The sequence below is a fragment of the Schistocerca americana genome, chromosome X, assembly GCF_021461395.2.
Source record: "Schistocerca americana isolate TAMUIC-IGC-003095 chromosome X, iqSchAmer2.1, whole genome shotgun sequence".
NCBI classification, from domain to species: Eukaryota; Metazoa; Arthropoda; class Insecta; order Orthoptera; family Acrididae; genus Schistocerca; species Schistocerca americana.
Window position 1 is genome coordinate 755,510,526 of NC_060130.1, and position 23,522 is coordinate 755,534,047.

Below are 23,522 nucleotides of genomic sequence, written 5' to 3' on the forward strand. Positions count from 1 at the left end.
TTGTATTAGCATGTTTTATGTATTTGGTTAGGTACACCTGTTACAGCACATTATGTGGAACAAGGCTGTGACCATTTCTTACTCTATCCCAATTCTGTTTAAATAAAACTAGCAATTACTGTAAAGTGCCTGAATGCACTAATTTTTCTTTTGTCGGTATGCCTGGTATATTGAATAACTTAGTGTTCACCATCCAACAGATAATTCCTATTTTTGTGACAACTACATGGAATAAACAATGAACTATTGCATTTTTAGTAAAATAGACATTATTAAAAAATCATCGTAACAACAGTGCTATGAGAATTTTTATACAATATTTAATGTCAACAAATTAATGTCCCAATTGATGGAAGTTACCTGTAATACATCATCATACACTGCCTTCATTTTCTTACCTCACTTGTATAATAATTACATCTGCAACAGTTTAGCTGACAATATGCACTGCAAGTTATTCAAACAATTAACAATTGGAGACTTTTTGGTTAAGTGCTTAGAAAGAGAGTGAGTGTGTGTGTGTGTGTGTGTGTGTGTGTGTGTGTGTGTGTGTGTGTGTGTGTGTGTGCGTGCGTACTTTCAATTCAGCACTATGTGACTATCTGCTAATTTGCCGATTTGCACCTAGACAGGAAATACTGCGCAATCTGCCGCTATAAGCAGTTCTTTTCTCGTGACAATTTTCAGGGTAGGTTTTGACCCATCAGACTGGACCATTCCTTCGTAAGTCAAAATCCATATAACCATCTAAAATCCTAATAATTAGTGTATTATTGTCATCTAAACAATAGTATACATTTAATTTTAATCATGTGTATTATTTTTCATGATCCAATTTTCACCGATGTTAGTGTATCATAATCACAGAACATAAATCTAGACAATGTGACACCCAGCGATTATATGGAAGTTTTATTTGATCAGCAGCTGTAAGTTATGACTACAGTAGGAGGAGAACCAATTCAGAATCTTTGGTTCTGTAAGATAAATGTATTGAAAAGGCCCACAGAAGAAAATAATATGCAATGTCATGGTGTGCAGTATATTTTAAAATTATTTGTTTATTTATCACTGTGTTCCATTTCTGTACCTTTGTGTCACTCTTGACACAGTTCTTAGTGTGTTATTGCCTCTTTTTCTACCTTTGGTAGACTTATAGATATTATGCTCTTTCTTTCTTCCCCTTGCAGATTTCAAGGAAGCTGAAAATAATGTAATTTGGCATTTACTTTTAGTTTAAAATAATTCTCATTTATTGTTCAATCTCAGTTGCACATTTTGAATTACTGCCATGTTTTGAACAAACTGGATCATATTCAGATCTAAGTAGTTGTGTCAGCAACCCATCTTGTCTAGTCAAAACCTCATTTCAGATTACTGTATCTCTCGGGACAAATATGTCAGCTACAGTATTTTTAGTCTGCTGTAGCAAATCCTTGTGGCTACAAATCAGGAATATAATTCTGAAGTTGAGAAAATAAAATATTAACTCTGCGGTATACTTACCGTGTATCGGATATTTCCAAACTGATTAAATTGAAAGGATTTTTGCTAAATGGAGAACAAAAGTAGTCAATAAATGTTTTGAAAGGCATTGTGAGGGTCGTCTGTCTGATAACATCAATCACATCAACTTTTCGCTCTGAGTCTGCAACAAAACATAAGTTTACATGATATTTTGTTCACAGAACATGACAGAGAGTAAAACGGTGCAAATTTCAGGAAATAAATATAAACTTAAAACATTTGAGCACCAAAAGAAACAAATATGCTCCAAGAAACAAGATGCTGGATAAATATATTTCAGCTAATAATACGAAAAAATGATATTTTGTGGGAAGCAGGAAGTATTTTTTACTCATAAAAAAATAAAAATACAATGCTAAGTTAATTTATGGAAAACCAAGGGGGGAAAAAAACATACACACACAAATGGAAAATGAAGTACTCTCATTTATCACGTGTAATTTTAACTGTACTTTGAACCAAATCGACTCCCAAACCATTTATGCTTGATTAAATCCAATAACTTTTTTCAGTCTAAACATATTGCCATGAATAGCCTACAGAAATATTATTTACATTGATTGCTTTCATGGCAAGTCACATGATGGGCCATAAAATAATAGACTTCAAACACATTTATGATTATTGATGAGTTCCACTAAGAATTGACAAAATATGACAGCAACATGAAGTGTATGCTTTGTCATCATGTAAACCAGCAAAAAGTGCTTCTTACCCAAGACTTGAACAATATTTTCTTCACTCCAAGCCAAGCCATTTCATTACAAAATTTTGCACAAAATGATGTGGCTTGTAAACTTTGACAGTTATAGTCACAAGTGTAACAGTAAAATTTTCAGTGTCACTTTAACATAGGGCAGTAAATTAATTTCATTATTACCTATGTAACTAGCAACTTCCCATATTGATTTCTCTGGTATCTTCATTCCAAGTCCTTTCTTGTCTTTTATAATTATAGGTCTGTCGAAACCATGCTCCTTTAGATAAGGCACTGAGAGCTCTTCTCCTTTCATTGTGACAATTATACCCTCACAGCTGAAATAACAGAACAGTTTCTGCATGATTAAAAAAAATCAAATAAAATGTTGAAATTGTATTATAAATGGAGGGTGAAACGATTACCCAAGTGTGCAGTTTGTCATGCATTAGAAAAAGGAAGAGAATAACCAGCACTACTGCAAGCAGAATACAATAATTACTTCTAGACGTACACCACTGTGTGTAAATACACAGAAAAAGTAGCAATGACACCAAAAAATTATCTTGAGCTACATCATAACATTACTTATGTCGAGGAAGAATGGTGGGAGGAGCCACGATGCCGGAAGCTGTCCACTCTATTGAAATTAGAAGCATTCTTAGAAATTTGTTTCTCGGACCTTTCTTCTATAAATGTTGGTTTCTTTGGCTAGAACACATACATTATTAAAATCTATGTCTGAGCCACTGTTCTCATGATGCCAATTTTACACTTTGCTTTCGCTGCATGTGCTGTTCATGTTCCTTAACGCATTCTTTAACAGTTCTCCCCATTTCGCCTAGATACACTTTGATACAGCCACATGTCACTTGATAGACGTCTGCATGATGGAGGCAATCAAGTGGATCCGTTTTTTTGTCAGAAAAAGTTTTTTACTTTGTTTTGATTAAAGGAAGATGTATGTATATCATTTCTCTTTAAAATTCTGCTCATGCGGTCATTGACCACAGAAACGAATGGTAACCTAACTGATGCGAGAAGGCAGTTCCTCCTCATTTTTATTAGCATGATTAATATTCCACCTAAAATCCCTGTCAACTGAATAACTATAATAGCCATTTGCCTTCATTGTCCTCTTTAAAAAATCCAACTCCGATTTCAGGTTGTCGTCATCGCTAATAGAGAAGGCAGGTGAAGACAGTGTTGAGCACTGCTTGCTTCTGGGCTGGGTGAGAAGTGGCATCTAAATACCTGTTTGTGTGGGTCGGCTTTCTATATACACTGTGACCTAGTGTGTTATCGTATCTTCGTATATCAACACATCTAGGAACGGGAGACCAACCTCACTCTCAACCTACAAGGTAAATTAGAGTTCCATTTAAGAAATTGTGGAACACATGAAGTTCTTCTTCGCTGTTTGGCCATATAACAAATGTATCATCCACATAGCAGAGCCAACAAGAAGGCTTCAAAGGAGTGCTACTTAATGTCTGTTGCTCAAAATGTACCGTAAATATGGCAGCTGCAACTGGCGATATGGGTAAGCCCATAGCAAAGTCATCAGCCTGTTCATAGAATTCACCATTTTAATTAAAATAGCTTGAACAAAGACATAACTCAATTAAGTCACAAACATCTGGAGCAACTTTCTCCCTTATGATCGCCATTGTATCCGATACAGGGACATTAGTAAATAACGATGTCACACTGAAGTTAGCAAGAATGTCACCTCCACATATCTTCACAGTGTGTATAATTTCTAAAAGATGTTTTGAATCTTTGATAGAAGTATTTCTTTTAACAACTAGAAGTCTCAGTTTACCAGATAAATGATGTGCTAGAAAATAGGTTGGCGAGTTAATCCCATTGACGATAGGCTTCAGAGGAACCAATTCTTTATGTGTCTTGGGTAGTCCATACATCCTGGGTGAGACTGGTGTTCTAGGTCATAGATTCTTTGTAACAGAGCTGTGATTATTTTAGAAGGAAATATGACACGGCCTAACAACCCAGAAGATTTTTACTCTCACACATTGTTCATTCACATCTTCCCTATGTTTTCCTTCTCACTTTCTTATGCCTAAATTTTATTACCCATCACTAGCATGCTGGTGCCAGACTTTTCTGGTGCTCTGTGGCATAATCTGTGGCCGCTTCGACTGTAGTGCACTTTATCCATACATCCATCTAATTGCCTGACTTCAGTTTAAAATTATTTATCACATTACCTCATTTTACCCTCTCATTTATCCACCCCTCTGCTGCTTCTGCAAAATATTGTTATTGTGCAACCCAAATTACTTACATCCAGTCTTATCCAGTCTTATAAAATGTAAACCTTGCTCTTCAAAAACTGGAAGTTCGTTCCAGAGACCACCTCTAAAAGTTCCCTCATTTGCCCAACACCTTATTCTCACCTAACAATACCTACCCTAATTCCTGTGAATCTACACATTAACCCTCACTGTATTTGGACCCTGCCTTTGAGACCTTTCCCATCTTCCATATCCCCAAAATACCCTCCCACCACACCACAAAACCCTGAACTTAAAAAAACCCAAAACACTGTTGTCAACCCATCTACCTTAACATATTCAGTCATACTGGGCTCATCAATGACTTACTCTCTTTCTCCCAAGCCCTACAGTTGAAATGCTTTTTGCAAAAATACCTCTGAAATTTATACAATTCAACCCCGGTGATCTATACTTCTTTCATTACATACGTACTACATTTAATGCAATTGTGAACGGATTTCTATCAATCTTCAGCAGCTGATTTTTTCAAGAAAACAAACCATGGCATCAATAAGACACCAAAGAAGCCACGAATTGCAAAAGGAAAGAACGGCTAGTAAATTATATGAAAATATTAGCAAACTCAGAAGACTGAACTCATGTTACATAAAATACCGTGCTGCTTTAAGGAAAGTGATTAAAAATAAATAAAAAAGCTATTAGTAATGTCTGCAAAAATTCAGACGACAAAACCTATATGAGCAGCAATCAAAAAAGAAACAGTCAGTAATAGAAACCAAGGAATTTTTATAAAAGAGAACAGCCAAATGATAAAGTGATCATGGTCAGGTAGCTAGTATATTTAATTACAACTCCCTGGAATAGTTCAGAAGATTAGCAATGGCAGTTCTAATGAATAAAGCAACAGACTAACTGTAAGAAGTATTGCCACATGTGTGCATACATATATGCATGCAAGCAGACAGACAGACAAAGAAATCTACATTGTAATCATTGTCTGCAAAGCAAAATCTCCCACAGGGTTGATAATACTTCAAGCACAAAATGTATTTCATCCATGATGGATGCAGCTGAACTCTAGGACTGTTCCTGAACCCCAGGACTGTTCCTTTATAGGGTTTAGAATAATAACCATTTCCAGTCACAACAGGTGATTTTATTTAACACATTATCAGTTTTGGGCTTGTACCCATCTTCAGACAGTTTACATTCAAGTACGTTTCCATACTTTGCGTTGGAGATTAAAAAAACAAATAATGTGATGATGACTAAACAGACACATTAAACATCTGGAATTGGCTACACAATATGTGTTGTAAAATATTACAGTACTTACATATGGGTGATATACCCACATCGTTTTCACATTGCCTCTATTATATTTTTACAAAAAATATTTCATTTTTTTTACAAATTAACTGTATATTAGTCATCATGCAAATTACTGGTGCTTTCATTTTATGGTCATAATGAAGTGACACTTCAGTTGTTAGGAAATTCAGAAGCACATGCGCTCACAACACCCAGTGTGTTTACATTGGAAAACAAAGGTTATGGTGAAAGAGCTTATGCCAAAGAAGTACCGAGATGTTACACATAAGATACATAACAGACATTAAAAATTGGGAATATGAAATTGTTACATGATTGTGGAACCACACTGTCATTTATTATATATACAATGGTTGCTGGCAAATTATATAAGGTTAACTAGACACTTCTCTCTCTCTCTCTCTCTCATCTCTCTCTCTCTCTCTGTGTGTGTGAGTGTTATATATATATATATATATATATATATATAATATATATATATATCTCTGGATAGTGTGCGAAACAATTTTGCAAGCATCAGTGGTCAACATTTATGTAGTTTCACTAGCTAACCCAAGTATAAATAAGGCACTCGCACTATTAAAAGGTAAATACAAAATACGAAGAAAACCTATAAATCTTGAAAGGAAAGGTATTGAGAGAGATATGACCATTGCACAAATATTTTCACTGGACTAACAACTAAGCTTAACCTTAAACAAACCAATTTTCCACGAGACACAGTGTTCCGTTTAGTAATTCTGGGTGCAATTTGACATAAGAAATGAAAAAAAGTTGATGCTTCAATTTTCTAAAATATAAAGTACAGATTCCTCTTCCTCAATCTCCTTCTATAGTGTGTGAAATTTCCCTTTTTGTACCACGTAATGCCACTTTTTTGACCCACACTCTTTTTTGTGTTACTGGGCACTTCTGTCTATCATCTCTAATATATAAGCTATCCCTGCAAGCTGCAAACCATTTGAGTCCAACAACTGTCATTTTCGTACAAATGTGCACTCCAGCATCCACGTATGTAATCTACCGCATTGTGTATGTGCATTTACACGTAAAAACAAAGACCACAATTCCCACAGCAGAGGGGGAGGGAGACGGGGGAGGGAGACGGGGGAGGGGGGGGAAGGGGGGAGGGGGGAGAGGGGGAGAGAGAGAGAGAGAGAGAGAGAGGAGAGAGAGAGAGAGAGAGAGAGAGAGAGAGAGAGCGCTAGCTGAGGTGCTAGTTGAGATCACTTGACTTCAACTGATTTGATGTGATGGTGTGGTGACAGTCAGCATGAGTTGGCCTATACAGTTTATGATTTTTTTTTAAATATTTCATTGAAGCTGTGTAGAAATGACTTTTTTGCAAGGCCTATTGTCCACTGAGAATTAGATGTCATGGTTTGGGGATATGGATGTAAATTCGAGCTCTCCAAAATTATTCATTTTCTTTCCTTTACCGACAGTGTGTAGTAGCTGCAGGTTATCTTTAATGACTAAGTCTGAGTGTTCATGTACTTTCAGATATGTTGCAAAAGTCTATTTATCACAATTATTTAGCCAGAAGGCATCCCTGTGTTCCTGGTATCTTATATTTAAAATCCTTACCCTCTGGCCTCTGTAGAACTGTGGGCAATTGTCATAAAGTTTGTAAACACCCGATTTGCTTGGACACTCACTATTTGTCTTGTTGCAGTGAATGATGTGCTGCTGTAGCTTATTTTTAGTGCTAAAGGATATTTAAATACTACTGTTACAAAAAAGGTTAGCTACTGGGTATGAAATTTTTCCTATAAACAGGATGCGAACAAATGTATGTGTGTGTTCTTCTGAATCTGATTTATGTAGTGTGCAAAGTTTCTTTTTGACTTTTTCGTAGATTTTATCAATTATATCTGTGTTGTATCCCTTCCTGTGTGCAGTTAATATGATAATGTCAATTTATTTTTGTTCATCGAGATGAATAAATGGGACTTAAGCATTCTTCTGATCTACACTTAATCATATGCACATTTTGTGTTGGTATTTGGTGACAGTTGTTTATAGCAACATCACTGATTATGGGTTTTTGGTAAATGTGAAATGCATGTTTATTGCATGCACTAGTGGTTGTAAGATCAAGAAAATTGATTCCTTTATCTACTTGATGTTTTATAGTGAAGTTAATGTTGTTGAGTATGCGAGAGAGAGAGAGAGAGAGAGAGAGAGAGAGAGAGAGAGAGAGAGAGAGAGGTGGGGGCGAGGGGCTGGTTTCACATAGAGTATGAAAAAGAAATAAAGATTAGGTTAATACAAACGCCAATAGATTAAAATGGTCGGCACATTGTCACAAATTTCACTGAGAAAGTGGCTTACATTTGATCCATGGCACATGAAATTAACTGACTCATTGGGAATTGTACCTGTGATCTCATCATCCAAAACTAGCAACTTAACTACTAGGCCAAGGAAGTCTCCTCGTATCATCACAGCCTGTGTGTTTATTTGCCTTTCTGAAAGTTATATTGATTACATGAAGTCCACAAATTTCCACTTGTAATGAAATGACATAAATTTCTGTCTTCAAGACATGGTGAAGTCTACATCAATGCAGCTCTGCCACTTTGAAGTTATTAGAGCGTATGATGTATGACAAACATCCATAGTAGCTTACTCACCATTTTAATGAAACAGCAATTTTAGGAAAGAATGTCTACACGACTAGAACTTCAAATTGGATAGCACCAGTCTCAGCATTACTACCTAAGTACAACAGCAACCAACGTGTGACCCTGTCTTCCAAATATGTGTAAAAGGGCCAAAAACTTATAGTGTCAGTGTGTATATGCAGACAAGCAAAAACTCCCCAGATTTCCCGGTTAAAATTGCACTTTTTCCCCATGTGAAAATACGCTTCTCCTAAGGTGAAAAATACACTTTTTCCATGATAAGTGAATAGCAACATCACTGTTAAGTATTGTTAACACAAAAAGGAAAAGTTAATGGTTTAAATTAATGTACATAGTGTAGCTACAGGAAAAGTTAAGCTTTCACATATAATATTGGTCTTTCTTGTGTGTTACACTTTAAGATCCATCACGCAAATGTGCCAGTAAAATCTTAAATAACGCCATTAATGCCTGGTCTTCTGGGCTCGAAATTCTTCTAAGTGGCTAGTCATGAATTTGTTAAGTCTTAAATGAGAGTCAAACACTCCGATTTAAGAAATTCATTGCACATTCGCACATGTAAATAATTCATCTTGTGTAAAAGGAATTTTACTTTGAAACTAACGCTTTTCAAAGTACCATTCACAATATTTTCCTGCAACCTGTTAGAAATAGCTTCGTTTCAGCAGTTGCCAGAGAGTGCCAAAGAACAGACATTACTGGAAGTGGGCAGCTACGATGACTAGGAGACCCGCATGTTCATACGTATGTAGTATTAACAGATATTACACAATGTCATAAAAAAATAGGATACTCCAAAATCATTGGACTTTCGTAAACCGTGCTAAAATGCATAATTCAGCTTAAAGTGCACATTCATATGTCCAGATTCACAAAGAAGTAGGTCACAACCTGATATTAAGCTTTTCAGTGCTGTTTTCAGGATGCAAATTTTCTTGGAGTACCAGTATTGCATTATCTCATGTTTGGTTCTTTATTATGGTGTAATGCCGTACATGCCAGAAGATTAAAATGTGCACTTGAAATTCAGTGAACAGTTTAAACTAGCCAATAGGTTTAGGTTAAACTAGCCAATAGGTTAAACTAGCCAATAGTGCAGAACAAAACACTTTGTTTCTAATAAATTGATGGCCTCTGGAGAAAATGCAAGGTGATTGACTGCCAAAAGTGTGGAAAACTGAAACTAATAACATACGTGGGCCTTCCGTAATTATGTGACTGTATTTTAATTTACTTAATAGCTCCCAAGCACAGAAATCCATTTGTTTTCATTTGATGCAAGAAGTGTAAACGAAGAGGAAACAGCAAAATAACTAAACAAAACATGGCTTACGTGAAGTCTAACTCCCACTACAACCCAGACTACTATGTGTATGCGCGAATCTGGCAACTTGGGTGCACCAGAAAAATTTTTCCAGGTAGCATCTGGCCGTTTATTGTTATTGTTAGCCACTCTTCAATGAGTTGAGACGGAAGCAGGAGAAGGTACTGCCATACGCAACTCAACTACGCATGCGCGTGAGCCTGCGAGCATCTGCTCACATGAACTTAATGTAAACAGTTGTGACGCCACACTCATCGGCAGCAGTTTATTGTAATTAAGTATTCCATAATCTTCATCCTAAAGTCTTTGACACATTTTGCCGTTTATCAGCTCTTACCAGTCAAAACTATACAACTGTACTGGAAATATTCCCAGAATTCAAAAAAATTCCAAGGTTTTTCCCAGATTTCTTGGTTGTCTCAGAGCGTAGACACCCTGAGTGTGCTCTTTGAGTAAATATGGAAAAATTGATATAGGATGCCAGCCTATAGTGGAGATTGGGCTCGCATACAAGGTTACAGAAAATTTTAAGGCAGATGTTTGTTGCTCAAGTTTCTGTCACTATTTCAAATCCACTCAAAGCAAGGTGTCCAATTTCCAGGTGTCTCTTCAGATTCAATAGGTACTCCTCCCTCACCATTTTTCAAATGTTATTTTCAATTTTGTCTTCGTAATGTTTATGTGGAGCAAGCTAAAAGAAACAGCTCATTGTTTCAGGCTACATCCAGTGTGAATGGAATTTTTTCTTCCTCAATGAAATCATAACTTTATACTCCCAATCAAGAGTGCAGCCTCAAATTAAGTGAATTAGCCTTGAACTAAATTAGCACCAGACATATGTGAAGTAACTATCTGCATACGAGCTATAACATTTTGTTTGTAATTTGAATCAGAATTACATCATCCATAAACACACAAATACTGGGCATCAGGTGAAACATCTGATGAGTACTCTTGAGTTTAGGTTGACTACACCAACATATTATAAACACAAAATTTCTTTGTATTTGCTATAAAACAATATCATAGTATCAAATATCCATGATAAGCAGTCACATTTTACTGTACAGGTTACATACACTATTTTTGTTATCAAATACTTCAACATCAAATTCACTTTTCTCATATATTCTACATTAGTGTGTGGTTCTACATTGCAACGAGTATTCCACTGACATGCAAAGTTTCCCATTAGCAGGAACAACATAAAGGTGAACATTGAACCACAACAATAAGAAAGGTATACCTGATAACCTTCAAATTTTTTAGTGCTCAGAACTAATGCAGTAAGTGTGATGACTGAATGAAGTTTTTATATATATAGATACACACAGGATGTTTAATTTATCTGAAGACATTGAAATATCTCTAAAACTACACAATCCAGACAATTTATAGTCAAAATGTGTAAACCCCATTTTATTATATTATATGTTCAGATTCTACAGAAAAAAGTCTTAAGTTTTGTCTGAAACATTTTTCTGTTTTGCAACATATGGTACAGTATATAGAAAAATCAAAATGGGTAGAAAATCTTATGTTTCACAATGCTATGCAATGACACTTTAACACCCCCCCCCCCCCCCCCCCAATATACACACTGCAAGGGTATGACAGGCAATCATTTCATAACTTTTAACTGGAAACCCTATTGTCAATGTTGTATTCTTCGGACAAAATGAAAAGGGGATTGCTCAATGCACCACTTGGGCCACGTAGCAAACTCTGACTAGCGTAACAGTCAGTGCCATCCCATTAAAAGGTATAATTGCCTGGTCTACACTCACGCCTAGGAGGTAGGGGGTTAATTCAAAGGTACTGGATAGCATTTCAAAACATATGATTTTCTATACAGCATCATCTGTCACATGAGGGGGGGTGGGGGCGGTTGTTTCAGACAAAACTTGCATATTTTTTTCCTCCATAACATCCAAATAAAAAATTGGGGTGCCCATTCAAGATTTCAAAGTTGCTCCCCACTTCCCACACACAGGGTGCGATGGGAGGGTTGAGTTGGATGCCCCCTCCAAGACGAACAAATTTTAATCATTACATTTTTGGATCCACTGTGTTGTTTTCAAAATTTTTCAATGCCTTCAGATAAATTGAACACCCCTCATACAATTAATATCAGTAAATTGTTTCAAAAATCATAACAGTACCACTGGGAATTATATTTGCACACATAATGAAGCACAATACCATACTGTTTCATGAAGAACTGCAGCCAACCCACCTGGGAAAATGTCTCAGTTTTAGTTCCTCAATGAAAACAGTTGTCCCACTCTGTACTGGTCTCGAATCGGCATTCTGTTCAGTTGGATCATGTCGATGCCAGTTTGTCTGCTCTTTAACTATAATCACAGAATTAAATTTTATCACTATTCCACAATTCAATTCATAGAGCACTTGACAATATGCAGTCAAAATGTGTTATCCACAAGATTGCTCCATTTATTTATATTACAGCAGGACACCTGTTTTATAGGGCACAAGAAACCGTAATAAAAATACATGGAGCAATAGTTTAACAAACTAATTTGTAGAACTTTCTTAACCACCTTTCTTTTGTGTAAAATACATTTTTATAGGTATCTTGAGACATGTCTAACAATGAAGCTGTTAAATGAAATTTCGGAATAGTTTAGCCAATAAGATGTGCATCATAGTTGACACTGATGTTAATTTTATGTATGGCTTAGTGGTTGAGTGAGTAAGTATCAGACTACAAGTCCAAAGTTTTGGTGTTTGATATCTGATCAGCCCTTGTGCCACACTGGACTTCAGTCATTCAGATTCAGACACACTGACTGAATCTATTGTCCTGATGCCCTCCATGTCCAGGGTAACCTCCCCATTTCCAATAGATATTTAACGATGCAAGTGCCTATCAATGCCATCCCAGTTTCTTTCAAATTGATTCTGGATCTTCAATCACTATGTCAACTGGGAGACATAGTGCCACCTGGGTTCCCCATGACTAGTCTTGTTCTATGTAGTTGAAAAGTTATAGTGATAACACCACTGAGGTAGAAAGTCAACTCACCACTCTAGTTCACTACAAAGCAGTGTACCTGTCAGCCTGCATCCTTGTAGTCAGTGCAACAGGGCACCAACATTTTGAGTTTGGATCTGTCCAGTGCTGTTAGTTTAGAAGTCCACAATTCAATGAACTGCATCCAGCCATTTGTCCTAAGTTCCTACATGTGAGATCTTTGTTCAAAATATGCTTTGGTTTTCTCACATCTATCAACTTGCATGACTGACTTCGAAGCACCCATCTCTTTACTGCCTTCGGTGATGCCCCGATTTTTTAAGGCCTGGAATGTGCCTTTTGCTATGTGCATGCTTTGTCTGTAACTGCAGCGCCTACAGGAAGAAAGAATTTTGATGCTCATTACAAGCACTCCGTATGTCAAGTCTATTGTGACCGTTGAAAAATCAAATGGATCGCTGAGAATTTAAAGTCAACTACTGATTCACAGTCCATCGTCAACACATACCATATTCCTAAAGTGCAGGATATCATGGCACGCCTTGCTGGGCGAAAAGTTTTTCCAAAAATCGACCTATGGGACACTTGCTTGCACCTCGCCTTGGACAAAGCCTCCAAAAGCACCCTGGTAATCAACACACCATTTGATCTTTTTTTGGTATAACAGCCCACCCTTTGGCATCAGCAGTGGACCATCCATACTACAACATTGCATGGAACACCTAACATGAGACGTTCCACCAACGGCAAATTATTTGGACATCATCACTGTCACTGGAAAAAATGCAGAGGATCTAGGAACCAATTTAGACTCCTTGTTCAGCGGGCTCCAACGGGCTAGTTTGGAATGCTATGAGGAAAGATGTTACTCTGTGCCCTAAGTGGAATATATGGGATATGTATTCGGCCCATCTCAGAGATACAACCCAGTCCACACTATACCGAGGCCATACAAAACCTACCATCTCCCAAAGAAGCCAAACAACTCTAATCCACATTAAAATACGGAACATTCATTCCTCATGTGGCAACTATCGCCAAACCGCTACATCATCTCCTTCACAAGAATGTTAAGTGGCAATGATCCTTCACTTGTGACAAGGCTTTTTGGAATCTCAAACAAGCTTTACTCTAACATGCCTCAATACGTACATCCCTCCTAAGTGCCTGACAGTAGAGGCAAATATATCAGACTACAGCTTGGGGGCCATTCATTCTTACAAAATCGACAGAATTGAACACTCTATTGCATTTGTTTCCGAGCCATTAATGTAGGCACATCACAATTCCAGTCAAATTGAAAAGGAAAGCTTAGCTTTCATTTCTGCATTGAAGAAGTTTCATGATTATGTGTTCAGACAGCTATTTAGCCTGTTAACAGATCATAAGCCTCTGTTACCACTGTTTGACACCCATTCTAATATTGCACCATCTAAGACCTGCAGAGAAGGGCCACTGCTGCTTTCTGTTTATCACTACAACATCTATTATCAGTCCTCAGAGCAAAATACAAAAATGGAGAAACCATCATGTCCCCAAGTGGGACAAGACCCTGAGTTTGATGTGGCTCCTGAAGTATGTTTTTATACTGATGCAGAAGCCAAAGCAGTGCTGGCCATCTTACCTATTGACACCGTAGTCATCACCCGACAGTCGCCAGAGGACCTGGTCCTCCAAAAGGTCATGTGATTGGTGAAGAATGGCTGGCCAGCAGATCACAAAACTCCGTAATATAAATTTGTTCAGACCTATTGGTACCACCAACACGAGTTGTCCACTCTCAAGGGCATCTTCTTGCTCCAAGGAGCTAATGACCACACCACAGTAGTAGTCCTGCAAGCACTAAAACTTTGCATCTTGACATTATTACATGACTGTCATTGCAGTATGGCCCTCAGCAAACAGTTAGCCCACCTACATGTCTTCTGGGAGGTCATCGACAAAGATATAGAACATATGGTCGCAGCATGCATAACATGTCAAAGCAAGCAGGCAACACAAGCCCATTGGCATTTTCCTTACCCTAATGCAACATCCCATGGGCTTGCATTCATCTAGATTTCTCAAGGCTCTGTTTGGGTTACTCTTGGTAGATCATGACAGATGCCAGCAACACTTCTCCATGCATATGTTTCGTGGACGTGCTCATCGTCATTAACAAAAACCATCCATGCCTTATCTCAAATCATCTCCTCAGCTGACAGCAGCAGAATTCTGCAGTTTTTGTGCAGAGAATGGCCCAGATTTGGATAAGTATGACACTGTTCCATCCTGCTTCCAATGAACTGGCAGAGAAATTTGTCTACTTCAACTGGTGAAACACACACACACACACACACACACACACACACACACACACACACAGCACTGCAGGACTTGCAGCCCACACAATCTGAGGACACCAGCCTTCCAGCAGGCCAGGCACGCACTATCATTGGACATTAACAGCAGCCCCCCTGGGTTCTCCACTTTCCAAGGACACCTTCTGGGGTGGAGAGAGGTGTCACTATCTCTCTTCTGAAAGGGTGAGGGACACTACGTCAGGGCTCATAGCCCTCCAGCATAAAAGCACTACAGCACAAGTAGTCTATGCCAAAAGTCACAGGGCCACAATGGTGAACACTCCTTAGTGCAGTAATGAGCACATGCCTCACCAATAAGTAGCAGAAGCGTCAGTCTGAGAGGGCAGAGTCAGTGCAAACCTACTCACTTCCGCAGGATCACATGCTCAGAAGTAGGTCTCACTGTATCCTGGCGCCTGTACAGCGTTAAAGCCAGCATGCAGCTTAAGATGAGCTCTCTGGCTTTATATTGACCACTGCTGCAGTTTCTCAATCAGAAAATCTAGTGGATCATCCCATTACCTGTTTTACAACGCCATTCTACCAGCTTGGAAGCTTCAGCTCCAACTGTGAACAGAACTCTCAGTAGTTAACTTCAAACTATGCTGAAATTTGGCCTCTACATTGCAGACCTCTGGAACTCTGATATTTTGGTATGACATGGTGTCTGTGTAATTAGAGACAATTTGTGCCTCGTGAACCAGAACACCAGTAATTGTTACTCGGTTTTCCATGGCTGACATTCCATTGGGCTCATTCAATGATAGAGACTTAATTGTGAACTATTTCTTGTGTTATGTAATTGAACTTCAAAGGAGGAGGATTGAAGATTTATGTTTGTGTCAACAAACATTCTCCTCATTGTCTAACTGGACTTCAGCTTCCTATGTGTCGAAACCGGTGCAGGCCACTTAACGAGCCACCAGACTGAGTTCACTTCCAAACCTGTCAAAAATGTATGTATCTTGTTTTAATGGGTGTCTTGAATTTTAAATTTTAAAGCTCCAAGGTTATCTAACGCTTTCCCACACCCTTAGAAATATTGTTTGAGTCATAAAAATGAGCAGACACATCTATCTGAGTTACAATGATCGGACTGCCATGTGACAACATGGTTAACCTCAGGTCCACTTAAATTGCGATAATCTGTAATGAAAGCAGATTCTTTCTCAATAACCAAATATGATAAAAATGGCTTTGTCAGCTGATATTAGCTGGAATGGTCTTATTCAAGAACTCTTCACTTAAAAACAGCTTAAGGGTAACATTATTTCTATGTGCAGTTACAAATTCCTTAAAAAATTCTGTCTCCTTCAGGTGTCCTTGGTTAAGAATCACAATGGATTTGGTCATGGCCTATTGATGTGTAACATACTGCTGACAATACTGAATGCACCAACCACACCGAACAAAGACAGTTGTAATCTTCATTATTGATCTAACTAAGGTCCCAGCCACTCCTACACATGATGACTTCATGAAAACAAAGCTGGGACCTGGATGGTTGTGGCAGTAACACAAGTGAAATTCTCTACCATGATCTGTGTAAAGTCTCGTTTGCTAATCTGGAGATTACCAACCCTACTTGCAGCACCTTACACTACGGTCTGTGCTTCATTATCTATCATTCAACTGATGGTTTAATGAAATGGTTTTTGGAGTTCAAAAATCTGCCCAAATCTCTTCTTAGTCTCCTTAATTGTATGGCAGTATTTTGCCCTAGCTATATAAAGGGTTGCAAGATTCTCACAATGGAAAGGCGAATGGAAAAAAAGCCAATAACTACATTAAGCTCGGTAGACTAAAAGAAGCAACTAACTGTTTGGCCTTCGCAAATGATCTTGTGATAACAGATGGAACCTTAGAGAATGCAAAGAAAAGACTAAAACTTAACTGCCAAAGCATTCCCAACAAACTGCCAGAGTTTGAAGATCTCCTAAAAAGCAGCTCACATAATGTGCATTAGTACATGAAGCTGGTTAAAACCTGAGGTTAACACCAGTGAAATTTCTGGGGAAATTTACAAAGATAGAAATTGAAGCTGCATGCAAGATCATCTGAGAAATACTGAGTATCAGACAAGTGCATAAAATTATAATTAGATCCTTTTATCGACCACCAGGCTCAACTCCTGATGAAATCAAGACTTTAGAGAAAACATCCATTCACTAGTACATATGTTTCCCAATCATACTGTACTCATCAGGGAAGTTTAACCATCCAACAATTAATCGGGACAGTTACAGTTTTGCTATAGCTCACATTACACTGGGAGGCAGCCCTATTTTCAGCCATTCTGTGCATCCCCTATTTTCAGCCATTCTGTGCACCCCCCCCCCCCCCCCCCCACTCACCCACCATTAACTGCTAGTAGCCAATAAGATTCATTCCCTTACCGCCTTTCCGAGTGGTTAGCCATGAGTTACAAACTGGACTGCGAGAATCTCTCTCCCATGTGCTGCACTGTTGCCGTATTTTGCGACAATGCAGTTTCATTCACAGAGCAACCGAATTATTCATTTAGATGCCGATGTTACTTTCTCGCAACAGTATAGCTGTGAATATGTATCTGTAAACATTTTCGTGTAGTTTCCAAATGAAAATGTCACGTGATGGCAGTAAACGTGAAGTTCCTTTAACTAAATTGTGTGTCTATGGAGTATTGTCTTAGCCATGTGATTGGTTTTGTGATTTTCTGTCAGAAAGATCACTATATGTAGTAATCGACAGAAAATCATCGAGTAAAACAGAAATGATAGAAGTGATACCTGGTGTTTGCAAGGAAGTGTTATGGGCACTCCTGTTCCTTGTCTAATAAACGATTTAGGAGACAAACTGAGCAGCCGTCTTAGACTGTTTGTAGATGATGCTGTGATTTACCATCTCCTAGAGTATTTACCATCTTATAAAGTCACCAGAGATTAAAACAGATTAGAAAATGACTTGGACAACGTATCTGTATGGTGAGAAAAGTGAAAATTGACTCTAAATAATGAATAGTCTGAAGTCATCTGCATGATAACTAAAAGGAATCTGCTAAATTCGGTTTACAGGATAGAACACGATTCTACAGGCTGTAAATTCAACTAAACACTTAGGGATTACAATTACAAATGACAAAATGCAACTCTCACATGGATAACATTGTGTGGAAAGCAAACCAAAGACTGATTTTAGAAAATGCAACTGGTCCTTTGAAGGGGCTACTTGCACTATCCTTTTCCGCCTACTTCTGGAGTATTGCTGTCAAGTGTGGGATGTACAGAAGATAGAATTGATCAAAAAAGTTCAAAATAGAACAGCTTGTTTTGTATTTTCACGAAATAGGGGAGAGACTGCCATGGATATGATACGCAGTATGGGATGGCAATCATCAAAACAATGTTGGTTTTCATTGTAGCAGGGTTTTCTCATGAAATTCAAGCCACCAACTTTCTCCTCAAAGTGTGAAAAATACCTTGTTAGCGCCCACCTACATAGGGAGGTATGTTCATCATAATAAAATAAGAGAAATTAGAGTTCGCAAGGAAAGATACAAGCGTTCATGTTTCCTGTGCACTGTTCGAGAGGGGAACAGTAGAGACATAGCTTGAAGGTGGTTCTATGAATGCTCTGCGAGGCACTTAACTGTGAATTGCAGAGTAATAATGTAGATGTAAATGCCTCACAAGCAGTCGAGGAGGTTTACGTCCATCATTTACAACACCTTCAAATTTGAATGTGAAACTAATACTTCTGTTTCTGACATTTTCAAGACTCAAGACAGAACTGCAGAAGCAGTTGTCAGCACGAGAACTGCACAGAGGATAGTAAACCAAAGTGTTCGAACTGTAGAAAACTCAGGAAATTTTTTTTTGCGTTGCCTGACAATCATAGGAATTGCAAGATACCAGTAACACAAATAGATGGTTTTGACAATGATGTTTTAAAGTGCTCTGTGTTTGAAACGTATACAAGAAGGGAATACCCAACATCACAAGAACTTGCAGCAATTATGCCTGAGCAAATTGGCTTCAAAGGTAGCGCTTTGTCAATGTAAAGAATTTTAAAATACATTGATTTTAAACATGTTAAGACAAGAGTATTTAATTGAAAGAAGTGACACAGAAGCAGCACAAAGCCCGTCCATTACAAAGATTCACAATACAAGAGGAGGAGGCAGTTCTACAGTGTATTACGTTGATGAAACATGGGTGAATCAGAATCATTCCATGAATACCTGCTGGAAAATGAGTGATGGTACTGGTGGTTTTAAAATTGCCTTAGGGAAATGTTATCAGGATACTCATTCTGCATGCTCTCTCTTCTTCTGATTTGGTTCCTGAGAGTAAACTTCTATTTGGATGTCAGAAAAACAGTGGTGACTACCATTTGGAAATGAATGCTGTCACTTTCAAGAAGAGATTCACTGAAAAATTCTTGTCATACCTAGCTTTGAAGTCATCATTATAATTACCATCCTAGTTATCATTCAGTTGTTACAGAGAAATGACCAAGTACGAGCACCAGAAACAGGATATTGTGCTCTGGCCGAAAAATAAAAATATTCCGGACAATATAAGCCAGACCCGTGCTGAACTCTTGCAGCTTGTTAATTTATATGAGTCACGCAACAGAATGTACAAATTTGACTTTCTTGCATGTGAATGTGGTCACACAGTTTTGCATTTACCCACATTATTACTGTCAGTATAATCCGACAGAATTATGAGCACAGGTTACAAGCTATGTGGATTTGGGGGGGGGGGGGGGGGGGGGAGGGGAGCAAAGCACTCAAGATAACAGCCACTGAGTGGCTCGTGCTTGAAGCAATAGACCGCATCCCCCTTCAGTGTCGGCACAATGTGTGTGTGTGTGTGTGTGTGTGTGTGTGTGTGTCACGCTGAAAAGTAAGATTTTCACAGGCAGGTGAAAATGAATAAAAACCTTGAATGTATCATCCTAAATTTACAATCAGATGGTATTATGATGTAGAGTTTAAAACAAAATGATCTTTTTTAGTTTTAAAGAATCATGGTTTAAAAACGTTTTTGTCAACATATCAATTGGATACACTGTACATGAGAACTTCCTGGCTTTTATTGATTAGGAATATGTAGCCTGTGAATTATTCAGACTATAATGGTCAACACATTACCCAAGGAGAAGTTAAGCTTTTCCCAGCCTGTTTCTTACTTGAGAGACTGTGGATGGATAAATTTGTCACAAACTCCAGTATTTTGACATGTAAACCCCTGTCATTTTCATGGCACAAATTGGAAAATGCCTTAAAATGAAAGGAAGGGTTGCCTGTCGATATACCGGTGGTTTTCAATGTTATGGGTCAGCATTCCGTCGAGTTATATAAAGAAGATGGTTAATTGTTAGCGTGTTCAATGCATCAGAAGTGCATTCACCCACTGTAATGTCGAACAAGTTAGTTTAAACTCATAATGCCTGTTGTCATCGAAAAATATAACAACACACTGACAATTTTTACGATAGTCTTTTGTACTAGTGTTTGCTACCAGTAATTCTTTTCTTATGCATAGATATTTACACTGAATAGCAGTGAAACACACCCTCATATGCACATCACACACATTTAAAAAATTATATGGAGTAGAAGCTGTTGTCAAAGAAATATAATGATTTCGGTTCGAGTCTGAAGTTTACTTTGTTACATATTACATTTTTGCCCCATAACACAGTCCAAATCACAATAAATGTCAGTTATTGCAACTATTTTCAATAATCTAGTTGCTAGACAATCTTCATTTTGAGAAAAATTGTTCTTGACGTCTTCACAAACATGTATCAGCTGTTCTTGCCTTCCGCCATCACACTCACAATTTCTGTGGAGAAGTGGACACAACCTCAAGACTCAATAGTAAAATTTCTCTCATGTAGATAAATGATCAAAATCAGTTTTAAAATGTACTATTCCATCACAGATTTGAACATATAATATGAAATACCAAAGGTGAATGAACACAACTGTTGTCTGCAGCAACACAGTTCGGCAACACGGACTTCGTTTGCCCGCTCTCTGCTGCCATGCATGTGCAAACCTCATCCCCCTCTATGACTCCCTATCGTTCTGCCTCTATGAGCAGAAGTGTCTTCTTCCGTGAAGCAGTATACAGTGGTGAGCATTACAAGACATCCTATGATACATTGCCAAATGCCTTCTCTGAAAACTACACTCCTGGAAATTGAAATAAGAACACCGTGAATTCATTGTCCCAGGAAGGGGAAACTTTATTGACACATTCCTGGGGTCAGATACATCACATGATCACACTGACAGAACCACAGGCACATAGACACAGGCAACAGAGCATGCACAACGTCGGCACTAGTACGGTGTATATCCACCTTTCGCAGCAATGCAGGCTGCTATTCTCCCATGGAGACGATCGTAGAGATGCTGGATGTAGTCCTGTGGAACGGCTTGCCATGCCATTTCCACCTGGCGCCTCAGTTGGACCAGCGTTCGTGGTGGACGTGCAGACCGCGTGAGACGACGCTTCATCCAGTCCCAAACATGCTCAATGGGGGACAGATCCGGAGATCTTGCTGGCCAGGGTAGTTGACTTACACCTTCTAGAGCACGTTGGGTGGCACGGGATACATGCGGACGTGCATTGTCCTGTTGGAACAGCAAGTTCCCTTGCCGGTCTAGGAATGGTAGAACGATGGGTTCGATGACAGTTTGGATGTACCGTGCACTACTCAGTGTCCCCTCAACGATCACCAGTGGTGTACGGCCAGTGTAGGAGATCGCTCCCCACACCATGATGCCGGGTGTTGGCCCTGTGTGCCTCGGTCGTATGCAGTCCTGATTGTGGCGCTCACCTGCACGGCGCCAAACACGCATACGACCATCATTGGCACCAAGGCAGAAGCGACTCTCATCGCTGAAGACGACACGTCTCCATTCGTCCCTCCATTCACGCCTGTCGCGACACCACTGGAGGCAGGCTGCATGATGTTGGGGCGTGAGCGGAAGACGGCCTAACAGTGTGCGGGACCGTAGCCCAGCTTCATGGAGACGGTTGCGAATGGTCCTCGCCGATACCCCAGGAGCAACAGTGTCCCTAATTTGCTGGGAAGTGGCGGTGCGGTCCCCTACGGCACTGCGTAGGATCCTACGGTCTTGGCGTGCGGTCCGGTCCCAGGTCGACGGGCACGTGCACCTTCCGCCGACCACTGGCGACAACATCGATGTACTGTGGAGACCTCACGCCCCACGTGTTGAGCAATTCGGCGGTACGTCCACCCGTATGCCCACTATACGCCCTCGCTCAAAGTCCGTCAACTGCACATACGGTTCATGTCCACGCTGTCGCGGCATGCTACCAGTGTTGAAGACTGCGATGGAGCTCCGTATGCCACGGCAAACTGGCTGACACTGACGGCGGCGGTGCACAAATGCTGCGCAGCTAGCGCCATTCGACGGCCAACACCGCGGTTCCTGGTGTGTCCGCTGTGCCGTGCGTGTGATCATTGCTTGTACAGCCCTCTCGCAGTGTCCGGAGCAAGTATGGTGGGTCTGACACACCGGTGTCAATGTGTTTTTTTTTTCCATTTCCAGGAGTGTATCTAGAACAGACAGTTCAAAACCTAACTCATGGCAACAAAGAGACCTGACCTCTCTGATGAAGTCAGAGTCAAAGCTGGTATCAGTGACCAAGAGAGCTGTGGCAACAATGATTACCAAAGTATAAAGGCCAACTAAAACAAGTGGAAAGAGTAGTATCATATCTAATGAGGAACTTTAAACTTTTAGCTCGGAACGGGAGCATGTAGAGAAAATATTGCTCGAGTGTAAAGGATAGTTGACCAGGTACTGGATAAATATGTACCCAGCAGAACAGTGGTTCACCATGGGGGAGGAGGTGGGGGGAGTGGGGACATCTCCATAGTAAACAATCACTAAAGAAACTTCTAAGGAAACAGATCACTGCATAACAGGTGCAAGACAAAGCACAGAGCAACAGATGCTGAATGAAATGTTTGGCTGTCAAGAGAGCAATGCATGAAGCGTTCAACGAGTACAGTACCATAAAAATTGTTGGAAGATCTTTCACAAAATCCAAAGAAATTCTAGTCACATGTACAGGCTATGGGTGGAAACAGAGTTAGTGTGCAGTGACTCACGAACGAGATAGGAATGAAATTGAGGATAGCAAAGCAAAAGCAGAGACGCTGAGTCCCATTTTCAACTGTTCCATTATAAAGGAAAACCCCGGTATATTCCTGCAATTTAACTCCTGTATCACTATAAAGATGAGTGAGATGGATATCAGTGACAGTGATGTTGAGAAACAGCTGAAATCACTAAAACTGAACAAATCTCTAGAGCCAGAGAGCCCAACAGAATCCCTATACGATTCTATACTGAATTTATGGCT

The 23,522-nt window shown here is 39.2% G+C and overlaps 1 protein-coding gene across 1 annotated transcript in view; it reads right to left on the reverse strand.

Annotated features, from left to right (window-relative positions):
- LOC124555710 (lysine-specific demethylase phf2-like) overlaps positions 1 to 23,522 on the reverse strand; it is a 177,605-nt gene that overhangs the window by 138,328 nt on the left and 15,755 nt on the right. The window contains exons 3-5 of the mRNA XM_047129718.1: positions 12,026 to 12,143; positions 2,408 to 2,562; positions 1,507 to 1,648 (exon numbers count right to left, since the gene is read on the reverse strand). Coding sequence (XP_046985674.1) covers positions 1,507 to 1,648; positions 2,408 to 2,562; positions 12,026 to 12,143 — 415 coding nt within the window. The remainder of the gene's footprint in view (positions 1 to 1,506; positions 1,649 to 2,407; positions 2,563 to 12,025; positions 12,144 to 23,522) is intronic.